This window comes from Oncorhynchus mykiss, chromosome 17 (genome assembly GCF_057628025.1).
Source record: "Oncorhynchus mykiss isolate SJ-2025 chromosome 17, ASM5762802v1, whole genome shotgun sequence".
Lineage (NCBI taxonomy): Eukaryota > Metazoa > Chordata > Actinopteri > Salmoniformes > Salmonidae > Oncorhynchus > Oncorhynchus mykiss.
The window spans coordinates 42,827,770-42,848,991 of record NC_143038.1 but is presented as its reverse complement, the minus strand read 5'-3'; the positions used below and the strand labels follow the sequence as shown (position 1 = coordinate 42,848,991).

At 41.0% G+C, this 21,222-nt stretch overlaps 1 protein-coding gene across 4 annotated transcripts in view; it reads right to left on the bottom strand.

Moving 5' to 3' along the window:
• Nucleotides 1-21,222, bottom strand: part of LOC110494246 (inositol 1,4,5-trisphosphate-gated calcium channel ITPR1) — a 155,750-nt gene that overhangs the window by 131,806 nt on the left and 2,722 nt on the right. For all 4 annotated transcript variants that reach the window (XM_036950331.2, XM_090205662.1, XM_036950332.2 and 1 more), the window contains exons 2-3: nt 15,524-15,638; nt 3,728-3,798 (exon numbers count right to left, since the gene is read on the bottom strand). In XM_036950331.2, coding sequence (XP_036806226.2) covers nt 3,728-3,798; nt 15,524-15,615 — 163 coding nt within the window. In that variant the 5' untranslated portion in view covers nt 15,616-15,638. The remainder of the gene's footprint in view (nt 1-3,727; nt 3,799-15,523; nt 15,639-21,222) is intronic.

Here is a 21,222-nt window from a genome sequence, read left to right as displayed (position 1 = left end):
CAAGATATTAAAATAATGATTGACATATTTCCAATAAAAAACGTTATTTTGATAAATGTATTCATACTAGTTCATCCTTCCACAAAATATAGTCCTGACACTAATCTATGGTTTCTACACAAGCCGGCTTGTTTGTTCTAAATGTTCCATAGCCATACTAGCTGGCAACGTTCTTATCCCATGCTTGCTAGCTAACCAAATTAGTCACTTCAAACAGTGCAGCCAGAATAACAGTAGTAGCTGCATTTGCATAAACTGTTTTCTAGTGAAATTTATTTGGATGCCCCCATTACAATGAGATACAGAGGTGCGATTTCACCTAGCATAGAAAAATGTGCTCTCTCGTCAGGACACTTTTGTTCAGAGAAGCTAGCCAACAACAAAGGTAACACAAACCTTTGTATATTTGACTCACCACCTGGATCCGGTCCTATGTAGCAACATTTTAAATGTTTATTTTTTTATTTTTAACATTGGATAAAAGTAGAGACTCGGAGCTACAAAATTGTATATCATACACAGCATTTTTGAGGAACAATGGGAAAGTAATTGCTTTGGGTGATACACTTGTAAACTCACCTTTGATTAAAAAGGGCCTTTGAATGTTTTGGTGACTACTGGAGAGCTCTCCTTTGTCTACACCCATTCAGCATTGTTTACACCCTCTTAAGCCAGCCCTACCCTTCTCTTTAAGGATTCTAACCTGAGTTGAAACTTGAGTGAGGTGCACATGTACAGTACATAAACAGATGCATGCACCATATATTTATGTGGTGGACACTTGATACAGTCACATGATATTGTTGTGGTATGTAACAAAGTCATGTTACAACCACAGATATCAATATTAATTTTATATATATCAATATTTTGCTAAGTCTTGCTAAGTGGATGGGTCTCTACAGAAGGTGCAAACGGTACAGACAAATGGTTACTTGCATAGTAGCAATATCAAAAATAGTGTCAAAATAAAAAACAGTATGTACAAGAACAAGATCAATAATGATATCAGTGATAGATGAGTTGGTTATATGCATACAATCAGCAGTAAAGTGGCTGAGCAGCAGGATAAAAATAATAATAATAGTAGCAGCAACGTATGGCGTGTGTTAGGAGAGAGTCATTTGAATAGAGGCACTTCAGATACTACTGATGACTGGTTCGTCCAAACCATGCATGAACAAGGGAATCTATATTCGGAGAGCCTGTTTTGGTTCTGCCCTTGACTTTGCTGTAGGGTATATGATGTCCATAGCCTCTGTTGCAAAACTCCCTGATCTTCTCAAAAAGATAAGTTTGTCTAGCTGTGTCCACTTTGGTCTTTCTGAAGCACTGCTTGATGAGCCCGAAGCACCAGTCGGGGGCAAACATGGTGTGGCTTGTGACCAGGAGGTGAAGGTCCAGACTGGTGGAGCTTGTGCATACCAGGCACAATACCAGAGCACAAACTTGTTCTGGTTTTGGCCACTGCAGTTATCACAATTCAGGTCCCCACACGGTTCCCCAACTCTGTAGTTGGTGAACAAATGGTGCATGTAGTTGATACCTGCGCTGCTGCCTTTGCTTGCTTGGGCCAGCTCTCTTTTTGATGGGAGGCATTCGACCATTCTCCTTGTATGACTGGTGGAGGAGAGTCAGCCGTGTTCTACTGATGTTGAAAGACAAATATTTTAGCATTATTATACAATAGATGAGAAATGGCAATCTGAGATAACATCGCTACACACAAATCATACACGTAACGTTAGATAGCTAGCTAGCCATCTAACATCAGCTGGCTAGCTAACTGCAAGCATTAGATAGCAATACAAACCGATTGTCATAGATACCTAAAGGTAACCAAATAGGTTCAATGTTAGCTCGCTAACATTAGGCTATAACTAGCAATGTGAAATGGCATTCTGAGAAAACATTACTAACGATACACACAATTCATACACATAAATTAATGTTAGCTAGCAAGCCAGCAATCTAATCTCAGCTAAAAGCAAGTTTTAACTTGGTGTTATGTTTAGACATGTCAAGTTAATGTTAGCTAGCTAAAAAATGAACTATAATCCCAATCCATAAAGTAACGTTACTAGCAATACAAACCAATTGCCATAGCTAAAGTTAACCAAATAACTTAGGTGCAATGTTAACGTTAGCTAGCAAGCCAGCCATCGAACTCCAGCTGTCTAGCTAACAGCAAGTCTTAACTTGCAATGAAAACAACTTTCTGACAAAATTAGAAACGTATAATATCTGAAACTGTAGCTAGATTCTTACCCGTATACATGGATGAAAGCTTCACGGCAGACTGAAACCCCTTTCATTAAATAAGACGTCCTGTGTCATTTCCATTTGGTTTGCAGTTTGTTTGGCCTGTTGTGTTCCACTGATTTCAAAACTTGGTCAACTTCTTCCGTGACAACACTGTTGATCGCCGTTTCTTCCCCATCACCGTCATCAGAAGACTCTACAATGTATTCTTCAATGAAAATGTTTTATCTAAAATCAGGGATTTCCTCATCATCTGATTCATTTTCAGTCAGAGAGAGTCAAGCACGATCGTCCTCCAGAAAGTAGCCCATCACAACTTTTTCCCACTGACCTTTGTCGATAGCACTTGATAAATTCAGGGCAGCAGTAGGAACATATTTGCAGTTCTTACGTTATATCTTTAGAAAAAAATGCAGTAGAAAGGATTATCTACGCATAACGAGCAGCTCATTTTATAGACACAAGATGCTACCCGCAGAACAATCTGAAACTCATCTCTCAGCATGTCCAGCCACTCATTATCTCGGCCAATTATGGCTAGCGGGAACGTTCCCGCTATTTCTTTGGCTAAACCAACTAAGCTCTTAATTTAACAACTTTATTCGTATTTACAGATAGCATAAAAGTTTGTTATTAAGGCATATGAAAGTTCAAATGTTCGAGAAGGCATTTCTGCCAAAAACGCATTTTGATTTAAAAAAAATGATGTTCAAAACAGCTCTCCTGTGAATTCGTGACTTGCGACATACGCCTAGTTTCCTGAATCATTCCACATATATCTAAGAAAACGATGCCAGCTGATTCATGATTTTGATTGACTGAGAAATGCTGCCTACCTGCCAGTCTCGCCCTGACAGAAATGTGAAATAATGTCTAGATACTTTTAGGCGTTTTAACATCATAGATTTAACCGGTGGTAACATGTGGAATAGACACTGGCTGGAATGCTGTTTTAACCAATCAGCATTCAGGATTAAACCCACCCGTTGTATAAAAAGACACACAGGCTACAGTCACAGCCTGACACACTCACATTGCACATCAGCTTTGTAGGCCAAAAATGTTCCATGGGTGATAACGACCCCTGACCTGAGACTTAAAGGTTGTGAGTTCAGTTGTACTTCCTGTTATGGGGATAGAAATAACCCAACAGCCAGAGATATATCTCCCTTCATGAGCCTCAATATGTTCCTATTCTCACAGAATCACATCTGAGCAGGAAACATAGACAAGATGACACACACACACACACACACACACACACCAGTGTCAAAGAGAGCAGCACTTTTTGAAGTCTATGTGGACAGGGAGGGATACTGGCGCTATCACCAGAGAAACGTAGTGTAATACAAGAAGAAACATCTCCAGTGGAAAACACTGTGTAAACAGGCTGGATTTACTGGGGTGATGTGGTGCTGCGTAAGCTGCTATAGTAGAATGAGAGGGGAGTATACCATTCTCTTACCTCGGAACTTTTTTGGGGGGTTGTTAAGGTCCCCTGTGTCGGGCTGTACCACACAGCGGTCATCTACCAGCCTGTGGAGAGAAGACACAATGACGGATGTCAATCATGGACGGATGTCAATCATGAACAAGTCAGAAACACAGATAGTCCACATACACCCTTAACATGCCAATGAACACAAACCGTTTCAATATACTAGAAACGTTCATGCACACATTCAAATTTGCACTCACACAGCTCTCTTTATTTTTAATATATAACCCCCTGGCTCTAAACAAATGTGTCTCGTTTCAGGAAACTAGGTGTATGTCGCACCTCACTACTTCACAGGAGAGGCATTTGAACGTAAACATATATTTTTTTTATCAAAATGTGTTTTTTGGCAGAAATGTCTTCTGGAAAATGTGAATTTTCATGCCTTAATTACAAACTTGTAAATACGAATAAAATAGTAAAATTACGAGCCTAGTTGGTTCAGCCACGGAAAAAGACAGGAACTTTCCCGCTAGCCATGATTGACTGAGATAATGTATGGGCTGGACATGCCGAAAGTTGAGTTTGGATTGGTCTGCCATGTAGCACACTTGTCTATAACTTCTCAGTATGTGTAGGTAATCCTTTCTAACACAGCTTTTTTGAAAGATATCACGAAGAACTGCAAAAGTGTCGCTAATGCACTCCACTTTATGGAGGACTGAGTTTTGAAATCAGTGGAATGTCCAGTGGAAACAGAGTATGATAGCTAAGGAGAAAATTCTGGTTTTTGATTGCAAATATGCAGAGGGAGTCAAAGAGAACACACAAAAACCGGTTGTATGAAACACGTGTCTCCAGATTACATCTTTAAACTAAGGGCAACCATGTTATCCGTGACAGAGCAGCGTTCATCCATGCACACAGGTAAGAGTCTAGCTAGCTAAATTTTCAGATATTATACGTTTCTAATTTGGTCAGAAAGTTGTTTTCATTGCAAGTTAAAGAGTACTGTTAGCTAGCTAACGTTAGCTAGCTGGCTTGCTAGCTAACGTTACGTGTACGATCAGTGTAGTAATATTATTCGTATCTCAGAGGCATTTGCATTGCTAGTTATAGCCTAATGGTAGCTAGCTAGCTAACATTGAACCTTGTTGGTTAGTTTTGGCTACCTGCAGATTCATGTAGGGTAGTAACATGAGTTGGGATTATGGTTCATTGTTTAGCTATCTACATGTCTAAACAAAAGACTACACTATGCAAGTAACCATTTTACTGTCCGTTTACACCTTCTGTATCCTGTGCATGTGACAAATAAACGTATATATTTTATTTATTTGACATAGTGTGTGTTTACCAGAGACGGTAATGTGAAGAAAAACATGACCTGCACTCGTCAAGTTAGGACATAACGTTAGGACAACAAGACAGTGTCCATGTTCTAAAATTCTCTGGTAGAATGCCCTGCTTTTATTTCGTCCCACTCACAAGCTATTTTCTATAATTAGCTCACCATTAACTTACAAATAATGATCCTGTTGTGAGTTTATTTTCCTATAATACGAATACAAGTCAAGACGTTGTCAGCTATAATATGGTCATTAATTGAACTGGAATGCAGGTAACAAGCAAGAAACGAACCAAAACATTGTTTAGAAAGTTGCTTTTAGTTGCCTGGTTTGCTAGACTGATATATACTAAATTCATTTTTAAAATGGATGGGTTTAGTGGTGTTAAAATACACCAGTTATAGTGGTCCATCCTATAAAAGTTGCAGAGTAATGCGGCACAGCATGCATGGTGCCGCATAATTCTATGACAGGTTATTTAAGCGCCAACCACTTACCATCAATGCTAGTTAGTGCTAGTTTGACCACCAGAAGGCATCTTTGAGAAGCATTTGATAGCCTTCAATAGTGGCTGTACTAGAGCATTTAAAAACGTTTTGTAAGAACATAGTATATGGGACTGATTAAAACATTTTGCTTAATATTATGGTGTTTCTATTCCAACAAAAAACCCTCTGGGTTTCCGTTAGGATGGAACGGAAAATGTGGCGCTGCACAATGTGATGGTCGGGAGTAGGCTACAGTACTGGGCTATTTTGCTAAAGAATCCCCATGTCATGCGGGCACGCGGGAGACCGGGGACCAATTCTCCAATGGGGAGGAAGGAGTAGGCGGTCCTTGTAAAAAAATATTTGTTCTTAACGGACTTTTCTAGTTAAATAAAGGTTGCACTAAGAGCATAACATTTCTACACCCGAATTGTAGTGTAACCAATAGCCAAACGGAGATTCAGTCAAAATAAAAATCTCATTGAATTATCAAGACCAGTCCCCATGCTTGTCTCAGAGCAGCATGAAACAGTGCTAAAATAGTTGTAGGCTATTGCTTCAAAACCTATTGCTTCTAACTTTAATATGCTCTTTAAATAAATAAGACCTACACCACTTTTAACAGCACATTACTCAACACCAGTGAGACAGACTCATGTTGCCTACGGTAGGCCAAAACAAAATTGAAAAATATGACGTGACTCTCAGCCAATAATTACATTTGGAGGAAATTTCTGTAATTCAGTGATATTTATTCCCAGAGTAATTCATTATGGATCCATAACTAAATAAACGTTGGCATTTTGAAATAATATTTGTATCATTATTTTATTAATGAAAGCATAAAGATGCCATTATTAGCTACATTGTTGTAGACTGGCACTAAGAACATTTCTCTAGTCAGCGCCATTATTAGCACAATGCCCCTTAAAGTGTTGCCCTGTGCTACCCAGTGTGGCGGGGGTCCACCCCCCTTCCCTATGAGCTAGGTCTGTCTTCTGTGCGTGTCTCTGCGGCCCATTCCGTTCCCCCTGCCCTTGTGCGCTTTCAGAGGGAGGGAGGGAGGGAGGGAGGGAGGGAGGGAGGGAGGCAGGCAGGCAGGCAGGCAGGCAGGCAGGCAGGCAGGCAGGCAGGCAGGCAGGCAGGCGTTTACAAACAGTTAGGTTGGAGTCATTAAAACTTTAAAACATTAAACATTAAAACATTAAAATTTTTCAACCACTTCACACATTTCATGTTAAAAAACTAGAGTTTTGGCAAGTCGGTTAGGACATCTACTTTGTGCATGACAAGTAATTTTTCCAACAATTGTTTACAGACAGATTATTTCAGGGTATCACAATTCCAGTGAGTCAGAAGTTTACATACACTAAGTTGACTGTACCTTTAAACAGCTTGGAAAATTCCAGAAAATTATGTCATGGCTTTAGAAGAACATCACTTGAGTCAATTGGAGATGTACCTGTGGATGTATTTCAAGGCCTACCTTCAAACTCAGTACCTCTTTGATTGACATCATGGGAAAATCAAAACAAATCAGCCAAGAAAAAAAAGAAGATTGCAGACGTCCACAAATCTGGTTCATCCTTGTGAGCAATTTCCAAACGCCTGAAGTTAACACTTTCATCTGTACAAACAATAGTACGCAAGTATAAACACCATGGGACCACGCAGCAGTCATACCACTCAGGAAGGAGATGCGTTCTGTCTCCTAGAGATGAACATACTTTGGTGAGAAAAATTCAAATCAATCCCAGAGCAAAAGCAAAGGACCTTGTGAACATGCTGGAGGAAACAGGTACAAAAGTATCTATATCCACAGTAAAACGAGTCCTATATTGACATAACCTGAAAGGCTGCTCAGCAAGGCAGAAGTCACTGCTCTAAAACCACCATAAAAAAGCCAGACTACAGTTTGCAACTGCACATGGGGACAAAGATCGTACATTTTGGAGAAATGTCCTCTGGTCTGATGAGCACGGGGGTGGCAGCATCATGTTGTGGGGGTGCTTTGCTGCAGGAGGGACTGGTGCACTTCACAAAATAGATGGCTTCATGAGGAAGGAAAATTATGTGGATATATAGAAGCTACATCTCAAGACATCAGTCAGGGAGTTAAAGCTTGGTCGCAAATGGGTCTTCCAAATGGACAATGACCCCAAGCATACTTCCAAAGTTGTGGAAAAATGGCTTAAGGACAACAAAGTCAAGGTATTAGAGTGTCCATCACAAAGCCCTGACCTCAACCCAATAGAAAATTTGTGGGCAGAACTGAAAAAGCGTGTGAGCAAGGAGGCCAAAACACCTGACTCAGTTACACCAGCTCTGTCAGGAGGAATGGGCCAAAATTCACCCAACTTATTGTGGGAACTTGTGGAGGGCTACCCGAAACATTTGACTCAACTTAAACAATTTAAAAGTTAATGCTACCAAATACTAATTGAGTGTATGTAAACTTCTGACCCACTGGGAATGTAATGAAATAAATAAAAGCTGAAATAAATCAATCATTCTCTACTATTATTCTGACATTTTACATTCTTAAAATAAAGTGGTGATTCGAACTGACCTAAGACAGGGAATGTTTACAAGGATTAAATGTCAGGAATTGTGAAAAACTGAGTTTAAATGTATATGTAAACTTCCGACTTCAACAGTATATATATATATATATATATATATATATATATATATATATATATATATATATATATATATATATAGTCCTGCTAATAACAGGGTTAAAAATATATCTGTGAGAATATCCAAGAGACTTATATAACTCTAAATTAATAATACACATTTAGAAAATTGCGTTGTTTAAAAAATAGCAATATTTTGGAGATTATTTTGTTTTCAAATAACGTAAAATGAGCAAGAAGGTCATTCTTGAACATGGGTAATACATTGTTACTAATTTGTAAATAAAGCCAGTTTGTCATTTAGAATTACTTATTTCTGTTTTCAGAGGGAGAGAAACCAAAAACCTACAGTTATCTCATTGGTCTCTCAGTCAAGGCCAGCACGGGTATTGAACCAGCATCTGTAGCATCACAGCTTGCACCGCTATGCAATGTCTTAGACTGTTGCGCCATTCAGGCGCTGCGACACAGCCCAGGATCAAACCCAGATCTGTAGGGATGCCTCTAGCACTGCGATGACCGCTGCACCACTCTGGAGGCCCTTATTCACTCTGTTCAGCACATGGCCTCACATGTGAATGCTTAAAGGATGGGTGGGGCTAAGGCTTAAGAGGGTGTGAACGATGCTGAATGGGTGTAGACAAAGAAGAGCTAGCTCTCGAGTAGGTGTCATTCAAGGGCCATTTTCTCAAAAGTGGGGTTACAAGTTTATCAACTTCAAAGCAGAATTACTTTCCCATTGTTCCTAAACTGAAGTGTATGGTATACCATTTTCTAGCGGTGAGTTTTTACTTTTATCCAATGTACAAAATACCATTTCAAATTTTGCTACATAAGATCGAATCGAGCCGGTGTATACATTTTTCCACATGGGTTATTCATATACAGTATTTGTAGGAAACCTGCAACTTTGCACATCGAGGTCTTGTATTTCAACACAACAAGAAATTCCAGGTTAAGGGCTGGCAAGTAAGCATTTCACGGTAAGGTCTACACTTGTATTCGGCGCATGTGACAAATACATTTTGATTTGATCTAAGCACATTGTCAGCACGAGATCCTGCAATAAAGCACCAATGGACCCATAAAAAGTACACTGTTTTCAAAACGTTCAACTACAGAGCACTGTTTATCCTGACTCCCTTAGTCACTATTGTTAAACCAATCACATACTTGTGATTTCACTGTGATGTTTCTTGATTCGCCGGTGCTCTTCCACAGTCCACACAATGATGAAGAAATGAGAGTTAGGATTAGTTGGCTGCTGCCAGTGGGTGGACAAGCTAGCATTCCTGTCGGTGACAAATTTAGCTTTTTACTGGCTCGGAATAAAGATTGCCTGGACTCCAGCCAGATCCCACATCCATCCTAGTCGTGTTCCTGTGGACTCGTGGAGTGTCCACACACATGATCAGTCGTACTACACATGGACCTGTCTGTCTGCACCAGGGATACACCTCTCTGAACATGACAACACACTGAGGCTCCTGTCTACCGTGTCAACCTCCGCAGAGCATTATACAGCATAGCTATACTGAGCATCTGAATGACGTTTGCTTAATGTGCAGCCTGGGTTTGTTAGATCAATGTGAGCAAGATTTATCACATACAGACACTGACATGTTTATCTTGTGGAGAACTGATAAAAATGTGATTGTCTGACCCTCGTTACTGTCTAATTCCAGTTACTGTACATTAATCCTACGTTAACAGCTGCTCGTCAGGACAAGAGAACAGGCATCCTAAAAGACAAGAAGATTCTCAGACTAAAGCCCTGGAATCATACTGCGTTGTTCAAAATCTAACCTTTGATTTGTCCCCTCAGGCTTTCTACTCTGGTTTGTGAGAGTTGGAGAAGGCCATCTGTTGGGTCCACACTTCTAATGGTGTGTTGTATGTATGCATCTTGTTTTTTTAGTGTGATTACTGCAGTGTGTGTGTGCGTGAGTGCACCAGATGGTTCTTGGAGAGGGCAAGTGATGTCAACCGTGTGCATTTGTCATAATGACATGGTATCAGAGCATGACCTGTGTGTTTAGGGTTCATTTCAGGAGTTATTGTATAATAGTAACCTGTAAGAAAAGAGGGTCTATGACAATACCCTCACCTCTCTCCCTACAATCCTATCCCAGAAGGATTGGGGGGTAAGAGGTTAAAGAGCACACTGATGGTGAATTTGAAAAGGAATTTCTCCATAAGCTGTAGCATTAGGTTCCAGCTCTGTAGATGTGTAGGTCATGTTAAACCCTGAAGCTCCTATTCTTTGACGTTTGAAGTTGTATTATATGTTGTGTGTATGTGTGAGATTGTGTTTGTTTTTACTATCCTTGTGACATTGGTGGAAAAAGTACCCAATTGTCATACTTGAATAAAAGATACCTTATTAGAAAATGACTCAAGTAAAAGTCACCCAGTAAAATACTACTTGAGTAAAGGTCTAAAAGTATTTGTTTTGAAATATACTAAAGTATCAAAAGGAAATGTAATTGCAAAAATATACTTAAGTATAAAAAGTGAAAATAATTAAAAATTCCTTATATTAGGCAAACCAGATGGCACAATTTTCTTGTTTTTTAAATTACGGATAGTCAGGGGCACACGCCAGCACTCAGATATCATTTACAAATTAAGCATGTGTTTAGTGAGTCCGTCGGATCAGCGGCAGTAGGGATGACCAGGGATGTTCTCTCGATGAGGACCATTTTACTGTCTTGTTATTAAGCATTCAAAATGCAGTGAGTACTTTTGCGTGACAGGAAAAATGTATGGAGTAAAAAGTACATTCAACAAAAATATAAAAGCAACATGTACGGTGTTGGTCCCATGTTTAATGAACTGAAATACAATACCACAAAAACCATTTCTCATTTGCCAAGATAATCCATCAACCTGACAGGTGTGGCATATCAAGAAGCTGATTAATCATCATTGTCATTACACAGGTGCACCTTGTGCTGGGGACAATAAAAGGCCAATAAAATGTGCAGTTTTGTCACAACACAATGCCACAGATGTCTGAAGCTGAGGGTGCATGCAATTGGCATGCTGACTGCAGCAATGTCCACCAGAGCTTTTGCAGAGAATATAATATTAATTTATCCATCATAAGCTGCCTCCAATGTCGTTTAGAGAATTTGGCAGTACGTCCAACCGGCCTCACAACAGCAGACCATGTGTATGGCATCATGTGGACAAACGATTTGCTGATGTCAACGTTCTGAACAGAGTGCCCTATGGTGGCGATGGGGTTATGGTATGGGCAGGCATAAGCTACGGACAATGAACACAATTTCATTTATAAATGGCAATTTGAATGCACAGAGATACTGTGAAGAGATCCTGGAGGCCCATTGTCGTACCATTCATCCGCGGCCATCACCTCATGTTTCGGCTTGATAATGCGTGGCCATGTCTCAACGATCTGTAACAATTTCTAGAAGCTCAACATTTCCTAGTTCTTCCATGGTCTGCATACTCACCAGACATGTCACCCATTGAGCATGTTTGGGATGCTCTGGATCTACATGTTCGACAGTATGTTCCAGTTCCCTCCAATATCCAGCAACTTCGCGCAGCCATTGAAGAGGAGTGGGACAATATTCCACAGGCCAAAATCAATAGCCTGATCAACTCTATGCGAAGGAGCTGTGCCACACTGCACAAGGGAAAATTATATTTTAGGCTTAGGTTTAAGGTTAGGGTTACAATTCACATTAGGGTTAGGTTTAAGGTTAATTTTAGGAATTTTGAATGGGAATCAATTGTTTGGTCCCCACAAGGATAGTAAAACAACTCAGTGGAGGCAGTGAGGTCTTTTTCTGCTGTGACTCAGTCTGATCCATTTTTCATGAGCAGCGGGGGGGTTCCAGGGATACTGAGCCTCTAGAAGTCAGGTGGGATTGATTTTATGGAGAAGTTGTGTGTGTGTGTGTTGATCATAATCATAACGTTTAAGTGATAATACATTTAATATATACAAGAGGGGAAAAAAAGTAGTGTCTCTACCTCCAACCCCATCCCATCCCCCCAGCCAAGAGGTCTCCATCCAATCCAATTGTTTGTATGTGTTGTACAAATAACAATTTATACTGCCCTTGTTGGGCTTTAGCTGAGATTATAATTTACAGAGTCAAGCATATTTTTCCAAGTTTCAATTGCTCCTTGACTAGAACCATTCATTCTCGCGGTCGATAATCACTGGTATTATGGTCCAATGTACTTTTTCTCTCTCTCGTCCACATGCACAAGCATGCTGGTGCCCGTACACACACAAACATCTTACCATTGTGTTCATTGCTTCCCACTTACTTCCAATTCCTCCCAGTCTCCCAGTAAATTATACATACTATCATGGTCATGGAGCCATCCAGGACCAGACATCCACTTCCACTTCAAAGGGCTTAGTTCTCCCAGCCCTGTTCTTTGGGAAAATGTGGGAACGTCATTTATCAACTCTTCCAAACCACGCTCTATCAGTGGCCCACAGACGGCCGAAGGCAGAGGGGCCCCTGTGCAGCAAAGTAGAGACCCCTCCACCTGACACACACAGCCCTTCGTGCCAGTACCTCCCAGCCACAATAAACTTCCCCAAGAGGTTAACTGACACACAGGCCACACCATATCTTCTGTGATTAATCTCCACAGCATTCCTCTATCAAACACACTCATCTTAATATGGGGACTCACACACACCACATCCACCACAGACAAAAGTAATTTATATATGCACTGCAGAGCTTTGATGGCATTACCTTTATGACCTTTTCAAGTGTAGATGAAGCTATGAATTCACCCTTAAAGGGATAGTAACCCTCCCAAATTAAAGTCTGTCAGACATTTTCAGACCTCAAAACTGGCCTAATGCCCAGATAAGTTCAAGTCCCATGGGATCTGCTGAATAGATCCAGCTGACTGCTTTTGAACGGCATCCGTGGTCAGGAAGAAAAGTGGTCAGACAAAGCAGATGCTAAGCTACAGGACTGTTTTGCTAGCACAGACTGGAATATGTTCTGGGATTCCTCTGATGGCATTGAGGAGTACACCACCTCAGTCATTGGCTTCATCAATAAGTGCATTGATGACGTCGTCCCCACAGCGACCGTACGTACATACCCCAACAAGAAGCCATGGATTACAGGCAGCATCCGCACTGAGCTAAAGGCTAGAGCTGCCGCTTTCAAGGAGCGGGACTTTAAGCCAGAAGCTTATAAGAAATCCCACTATGCCCTCCGATGAACCGTCAAACAGGCAAAGCATCAATACAGGACTAACATTGAATCGTACTACACCGGCTCTGACGCTCATCGGATGTGGCAGGGCTTGCAAACCATTACAGACTACAAAGGGAAGAGCTGCCCAGTGACACGAGCTAAACAACTGTGCTCGCTTCGAGGGAAATAACACTGAAACATGCATGACAGCACCGGCTGTTCCGGATGACTGTGTGTTCACGCTCTCCACAGCCGATGTGAGTAAGACATTTAAACAGGTAAACATTCACAAGGCCGCAGGGCCAGACGTTTTACCAGCATGCGCTGACCAACTGGCAAGTGTCTTCACTGACATTTTAGACCTTTCTGAGTCTAATACAAACATGTTTTAAGCAGACCACCATAGCCCGTGCCCAAGAACACTAAGGTAACCTGCCTAAATGACTACCGACCCGTAGCACTCACGTCTGTAGCCATGAAGGGCTTTGAAAGGCATGTCATGGCTCACATCAACACCATCATCCCAGAAACCCACTCCAATTTGCATACCGCCCCAACAGATCCACAGATGATGCAATCTCTATTGCACACCACACTGCCCTTTCCCACCTGGACTAAAGGAACACCTATGTGAGAATGCTATTCATTGACTACAGTTCAGCGTTCAACACCATAGTGCCCTCAAAGCTCATCAATAAGCTAAGGACCTTGGGACTTAACACCTCTCTCTGCAACTGGATCCTGGACTTCCTGACGGGCCACCCACAGGTGGTAAGTGCAGGTAACAACACATCTGCCACGCTGATCCTCAACACAGGGGCCCCTCAGGGGTGCGTGCTCAGTCCCCTCCTGTACTCCCTGTTCACGCATGACTGCACGGCCAGGCACAACTCCAACACCATCATAACATTTGCAGATGACACAACAGTGATAGGCCTGATCACAGACAACGACGAGACAGCCTATAGGGAGAAGGTCAGAGACCTGGCAGTGTGGTGCCAGGACAGCAACCTCTCCCTCAACAAGACAAAGGAGATGATTGTGGACTACAGAAAAAAAGAGGACTGAGCATGTCCCCATTCTCATCAGTGGAGCAGATTGAGAGCTTCAAGTTCCTTGGTGTCCATATCACCAACAAACTAACATGGTCCAAGCACACCAAGACAGTCGTGAAGAGGGCACAACACAACCTATTCCCCCTCAGGCGACTAAAAAGATTAGGCATGGGTCCTCAGATCCTCAAAAGGTTCTACAGCTGCACCATCGAGAGCATCCTGACTGGTTGCATCACGGCCTGGTATGGCAACTGGTGAGTCTACGACCACAAGGCACTACAGAGGGTAGTGCGTACAGCCCAGTACATCATTGGGGCCAAGCTTCCTGCCATCCAGGACCTCTATACCAGGCGGTGTCAGAGGAAGGCCCTAAAAATTGTCAAAGACTCCAGCCACCCGAGTCATAGACTGTTCTCACTGCTATCGCACGGCAAGCGGTACCGGAGCACCAAGTCTAGGTCCAAGAGGCTTCTAAACAGCTTCTACCCCCAAGCCATAAGACTCCTGAATGTCTAGACATTTACTAGACATTTACACCACTGCTGCTCTAAGTTGTCATCTATGCATAATTATTAAGGTAACTACCTACATGTACATACTACCTCAACTAACCGGTGCCCCTGCACATTCACTCTGTATCGGTACCTCCCTGTATATAGTCTCGCTATTGTTATTTTACTGCTGCTGCTCTTTAATTACTACTTTAATCTCTTATTCTTATCCGTATTATTTTTTTTTTATCTGCATTGTTGGTTAGGGGCTTGTAAGTAAGCATTTCACTGTAAGGTCTACCTACACCTGTTGTATTCGGCTCATGTGACAATACAATGTTATTTGATCACTCAGGGCCGTGCACAGACCTTTAGAGGGACAGGTGCTCAGTGAAAAATTGTGTTGACTTAGATATGAATGTAAGTAAATTATCTAATGTTCCTGTAGCCACATTTCAGTGATTCCTCCATCCCAAATGAATGGGAAAGAAATAGGCACCATCTAAAATGACTACAATAGATGGTATTCATGTTTGCCAATCAGTGATAATAGCTAAAGGATAAAAGGAATAGGTGAAATTAACTCACCCCAGAGTGCTGATAAAGCCGTTGGTGGAGCCCTCTGCATACAGGGAGCAGATGTCCCCGATGTGTAGGAAACTGGACATCTTATCCGACATGTCTCACACACACAGGGCCACACCTGGAGGAGAGAAGAGGCAAGGAGAAGTACTGCTACAAATAGAAATCACAACACACTTTTTTTTTTTTTAAATGGAGAGAAAAAAACAAACATTTCTGAACTGGGCAGGTCACACGGTCAGGAATAACCCAGGACCCAAAGACTGATATTTGTGAGTCTTAATTTCCCCAGCTAACAATTTTAGGCAGAGAACGTTTTTGTAATGTTAACCCGTAATGTTCCTCTAATGTTTGAGTGTCCAGTTTTCCATTAGTTAGCGGAACATTCTATATATGTTAGTAAAAACCTTCAGGGAACCTTTTTAGCATGTTTTGGCATTAGAGTAAGGAAAACATTCCCTTAATGTCAAACACAACAGACCCAGAAAGTGGTTGCCATGTTCTCAGAATGTACAATTTGAATGTTCTAGACACATTTCATGGTACTTTGAATAACTTTCACGTGTCCAGTTCTGTGGGTTAGGAGAGAAGTCCATCAACATACACAGAACATGGTTGCCATGTTCTCAGAATATAAGATATTGTTCATGACACGTTTCATGAGAACAATGCAAGAACATTCGTGTCCAATTTTCTGTGGGTTTAGAAGAATATTGGTTTCATGGTTACCATGTTCTCAGAACATAAAATATAAAAAAAAGTCTAGACACATTTCAAGAACATTTCTGCACAGCAAATTCTCCAGTGTTAAATCAACACTAGCTAGGTTTTCATCCAATTGACAACAGATTTATGTAAATATTCTAAAATCCGCATAAAAATAATATGCACATTTTCCCATCAAACTGACTTGTTGCAGATAAAGGCTGTGCGTAATGACGTAGTGCACATAAGAATAACTTTTGCGGTTAAATTCCCATGTACCGTATAAAAATATACAAGTTAAATGGGTTTCTATTGCATTTTCACTCTACTGATGGTTGTCTCGCAAAAAAAGTGTGTTATATAGCAAGTGTGCACATTCTGGTATTGGCACGTGCACTCCAGCCTAGAGCTCACATATAGCCTACATGATGAGATTATTATTATGGACAAACGATTAAGAATATTTTTATTTGTCAAACAGCAGCCAAGCACAGATTATCATGTCGCCAAAATAAAACCCTGTATTGGAAAGGCGCAACAAACTCCTAACCTTGCACTTTCACCACCCTGTGAAGTTCATCAGAACTAATTTCCTCTGTAGCCTAATAAACAGTATGATTTCCCGACCAGTCATAGTTGAAGGACCACATGTCATCGCGTGACTCCAAGTTTATTATTTCGATATGATGGTTACTATATCAATATTTGCATATAAGTATTTCTGCCAACATTTCTCACATAATTAATTTTACCAACAAAAATATCCCACCTTGCCTAGAATTGTTTTGTCGACATTTGGAAAGTTTAGCGAAAAGTGTTCTGTTTCCATCAGGCCGGTCATGACATTTTTTATCCGACATGTACTTTACCCGCATAAAAAGATTGGATGGAAACCTGGTTCATGACCATGTTAAATTTAACACGTGATCAGTGTCTATACGGGTCAACACTTTTCAGTGTTAAATTAACACTGTGCTTAGTGCTGATGCTGTTATACTTTGCCAGTGTTTGGGAATTAACACTGTTATGCAAAAACACCTTATATAGAATTTTGAACACTAGGAAGTGTATTTAGTTTACACCAATGGTGTTAAGCAATAACACCTGAAATAGTATTTTTTTGCAATTATGTAAAGAGGTCCGTATAACTTCACAATATCGCTAATGTTGAATTAAGGATATTGTAACAATAGGTACAAGTCTTTACTGCCAAATGCTTTTATGTAATCATTTACAAAGACTTCAGGACTGACAGTAGACACGCTCAAACGTCAGTTAACAGAACTATAGACCACTTAAACTGGTACAACACTTTCACTCACGGGTGGCCATAACAACATGAAAGCCATGCCCCCAATATAATTTCAAAGTGCGACTTTGAGTGAATTGCAGAGTTACCACCCATGACATGTACTTGTTCGTGACAGAGACATGCTTGTTGAACTTGTTCATTTTCAGTTCTGCCAAAGCAAGGGCTATCCAGAGCATTTCTTATGCATCAGCTGTTAAAAGGGTTGAGGGTTCGAATGGTGCTCCCAAAGAGTCCATGGTGGTGGATAGGCCTTCACTGTAGGCTGAACATGATGCCTTTAACCAGTAGGACACGGATATTATAGGAGGTTAAGAAGGTGGACTTTGTGGCCTTTATAGCTATGGAGATTAATGGCACTGCCAAGGTGGAAACAAAGTACAGAAAAATAGATATCATTGTGGATGCGGCGGAGCGGTTCCTGGGACTGAAAAACTTCTCGGCAGAGGACATGCATAGAGTATAGAGTATTGTCTTAGAGCCTGAGAAGAAAAATATGGAGATTTGAAGGAAGGAATAAGTGGGAGTTTTGTTTTTGTCAATGTACTATTTTTCATTTGGGTTAGTTTTCCTCATCAAGTATGGATTTTTCTTTGTACTTTTTTTTTCTCAACCCTGTCCAGTTGGTGGCTGCATTACACATTTTGGGGTTGTAGTCCGCCATAAAACCCGAAGAAGTAGTAGTTTCAGTCCTGTGGACTTCACCAAGTGAGTTCTTACTGGAGACTAAATGTATTATTAAAACTCTTTAGGACAACACATGAAATATATCATAAGGCCTTACTTTGATGACCAAGGTTTACCCTAACACTGCGGTGTTAGGAACCTCCTGATTTACACATTATGCAGGCTTGCAAAGTGATGTATAATTCCTATTGGAAACCAGACAGAGTTAGGACATCCAACAGTTGGAAACATTTCAGTAATGGGTGCAATAAATCTAACTAACTGATTAGACCAGATTTGATTTTTTTTTTTGTTATTTATCTTTGCGTAACATAAGATGAATCAATCGATGTAAATGCAAAAACACAGATATTAAAAACAATAAAAATGTCTGTTTTGCAGTACAGCGTGCTGGCAAATCTCATAATGATGGCTGTGGTTTTGATGGGAATGTTTTACACTCAACATGGGTTATTAACACCAACACTGGGGTTCTTTTACACCACTGAGTGATAATGTCTTAGAGTTAAATTTAACTGCTGAATCAACTGAAATGTTACACTGACAAATCAACACTAGGTAAATTACCAGATAATTTGCTGTGAGTGTGTGTGTGTATGTATATATATATATATAAAAGATATCTTAACCCCTCATGTAGATGAAACCATTTGATATGAGTATGCGATAGGGTGAATGCACTTTAAAGTAAATCTCAGCTCTGTTAAAAGTATACTGAAGAAAAATAAATATTTTCATTGATCATAGTGATTCAAGAGTATCATTAAAAACAGGTTAACATGCCCCACCAACATTATACAACTATACTGAAAGCTCTTAAATCGCTGAAATAAGTATATCAAATAAATAATGAGAATAGTCAGATTAACCGTACCTGACATGGTGGCATAGCGGCATGATTGGAGTACAGTAAATCAAGAGGTTGTGAGTTCAAATCCCAGGTGAGGTCATGTTGAATAATAATTACTATGAAAATGCACAATGTGGGCCTCCCGAATGGCGCAGCGGTCTAAGGTACTGCATCACAGTGCTAGAGGCGTCCCTAGAGGTGTCCCTGTATCATAACCAGCCGGAATCCTATGGGGCGGTGCACAATTGTCCAGGTTAGGGGAGGGTCTGCCTGGGGGGGCTTAACTTGGCTCATTGTGATCTAGTGACTCCTTGTGGCAGACCGGGCACCTGTAAGCTGACTCCGGTTGTCAGTTGAATGTTGTTGCCTCTGACACATTGGTGTGGCTGGCGGGTGTATGTTAAGTTTGGTGGGTCATGTTTCAGAGGAGGCATGACTCAACCTTTGCCTGGTGGGGAGTTGCAGTGATGAGACAAGATTGAAAAAGGGGGTAAAAATAAGTAAAATCACAATGTCAAATATGTACGTTAAAAGCACTGTGTCCCTAACTTTGCCAAAAGACAAAAAGATATGAATGGTCCAAGGTCCACCAATCAGGACCTTGATTGGCTCAGCAGCCGTAACAAAGCCTGATGTGTAATTAAACTTTTTATTTGGGGGGGGGGGTTCTTTAGGCAACAGCAACCTTCCCATGAAAAGTGTCTAGAACATTAATATCTTATTCTGAGAACATGGCAACCATGTTCTGTGTATGTTTTGCTTGACGTTGATGGAATATTCTTCTAATCCAGAGACAACTGGACACATGCACATTCTTCAACGCTACCATGAAGTGTGTCTAGAACATGAATATATTTTATTCTGAGAACATTGTAACCATGTTCTGGGTATATTCTATTTGACTCTCAGGAAATAATCTCTTGGAAACATTCATTGCACATCACAGGAACATTCCTATGACAACATTAGTTAATTGCCTAATGAAACCTTTAAGGCAACATTCTCTAAAGTTTTGGGAAAGTTTGTTGTTAGCAGAGGAGAAATCCCAGAGAGAGAAGTAGCAGGAGGATTTGCATGGGGCCAGGCACTATCTGATGCTCCAGCCTGGTGTGTGTGGGTGAGGGGTAAACAGTTAATGATTAGGAGAGGCAGAGAGAAACAGGAAGGCCATGCACCTGTGGTTATTAGACCTGTCCTGGGCTATATGGTGGAGGGAGTGACAGACCTGTCAGTTCAACAAGTTCGAAGGTGTCACTGTGTGTTATTGTAACACTGACCCAAGCTGGATTACAATCAGGGCTGGATTCAATCCCATTTAAATTCAGGGAAGTAAGTGAAAACAGCCCACTACTTTCTATTGGACTTGGATTGAATTGTAAAGGAAGTTACCCCAAATCTGGTCAGTGGTTAGAATACAATGTATGACATCTTGGGATGACACATGGTCTAGACTCTAGTAGTGCATGGTTATTGTTATGCAGGTGTTACAGTGCCCAGTGAGTAAAGCTGTGTCCTATGCTGTGTTAAGACCCAGTCCTTACCATGGCCCCATGTCTCGAACATCACAAACAGTGAGAAAGCCTGGAAACTGAGGCTACTGACCACAGAAAACTGGACACATTAATGTCCTTGTAATACTCCCATGAAACACATCTACAATACTCTTATCTTAAATTCTGAGAAAATGGTAACCATGTTCTGGGTAACTTATATTTGACACTTAGGGAATGGTCTGTTGGAAACGTTCCTTGCACATCACAAGAACATTCATATGACTACATTAATTAATTACCTAATGGGACTTAAGGGAATGTTCTCTAAATCTGTGGGAACGTTTGTTGTTAGCTGAGGAGAAATCCCAGAGAGAGGTAGCAGGAGGATTTGCAGGGTGGTGCGGTCTGCCCAACGCATCACCGGGTGCAAACTACCTGCCCTCCAGGACATGATGTCACAGGAAGGCCAAAAAGATCATCAAGGACAACAACCACCCAAGCCACTACCTGTTCACCCCGCTATGATCCAGAAGGCGAAGTCAGTACAGGTGCATCAAAGCTGGGACAGAGAGACTGAAAAACATCAATCTCAAGGCCATCAGACTGTTAAATAGCCATCACATTAGAGGCTGCTGCCTATATACATGGACTTGAAATCACT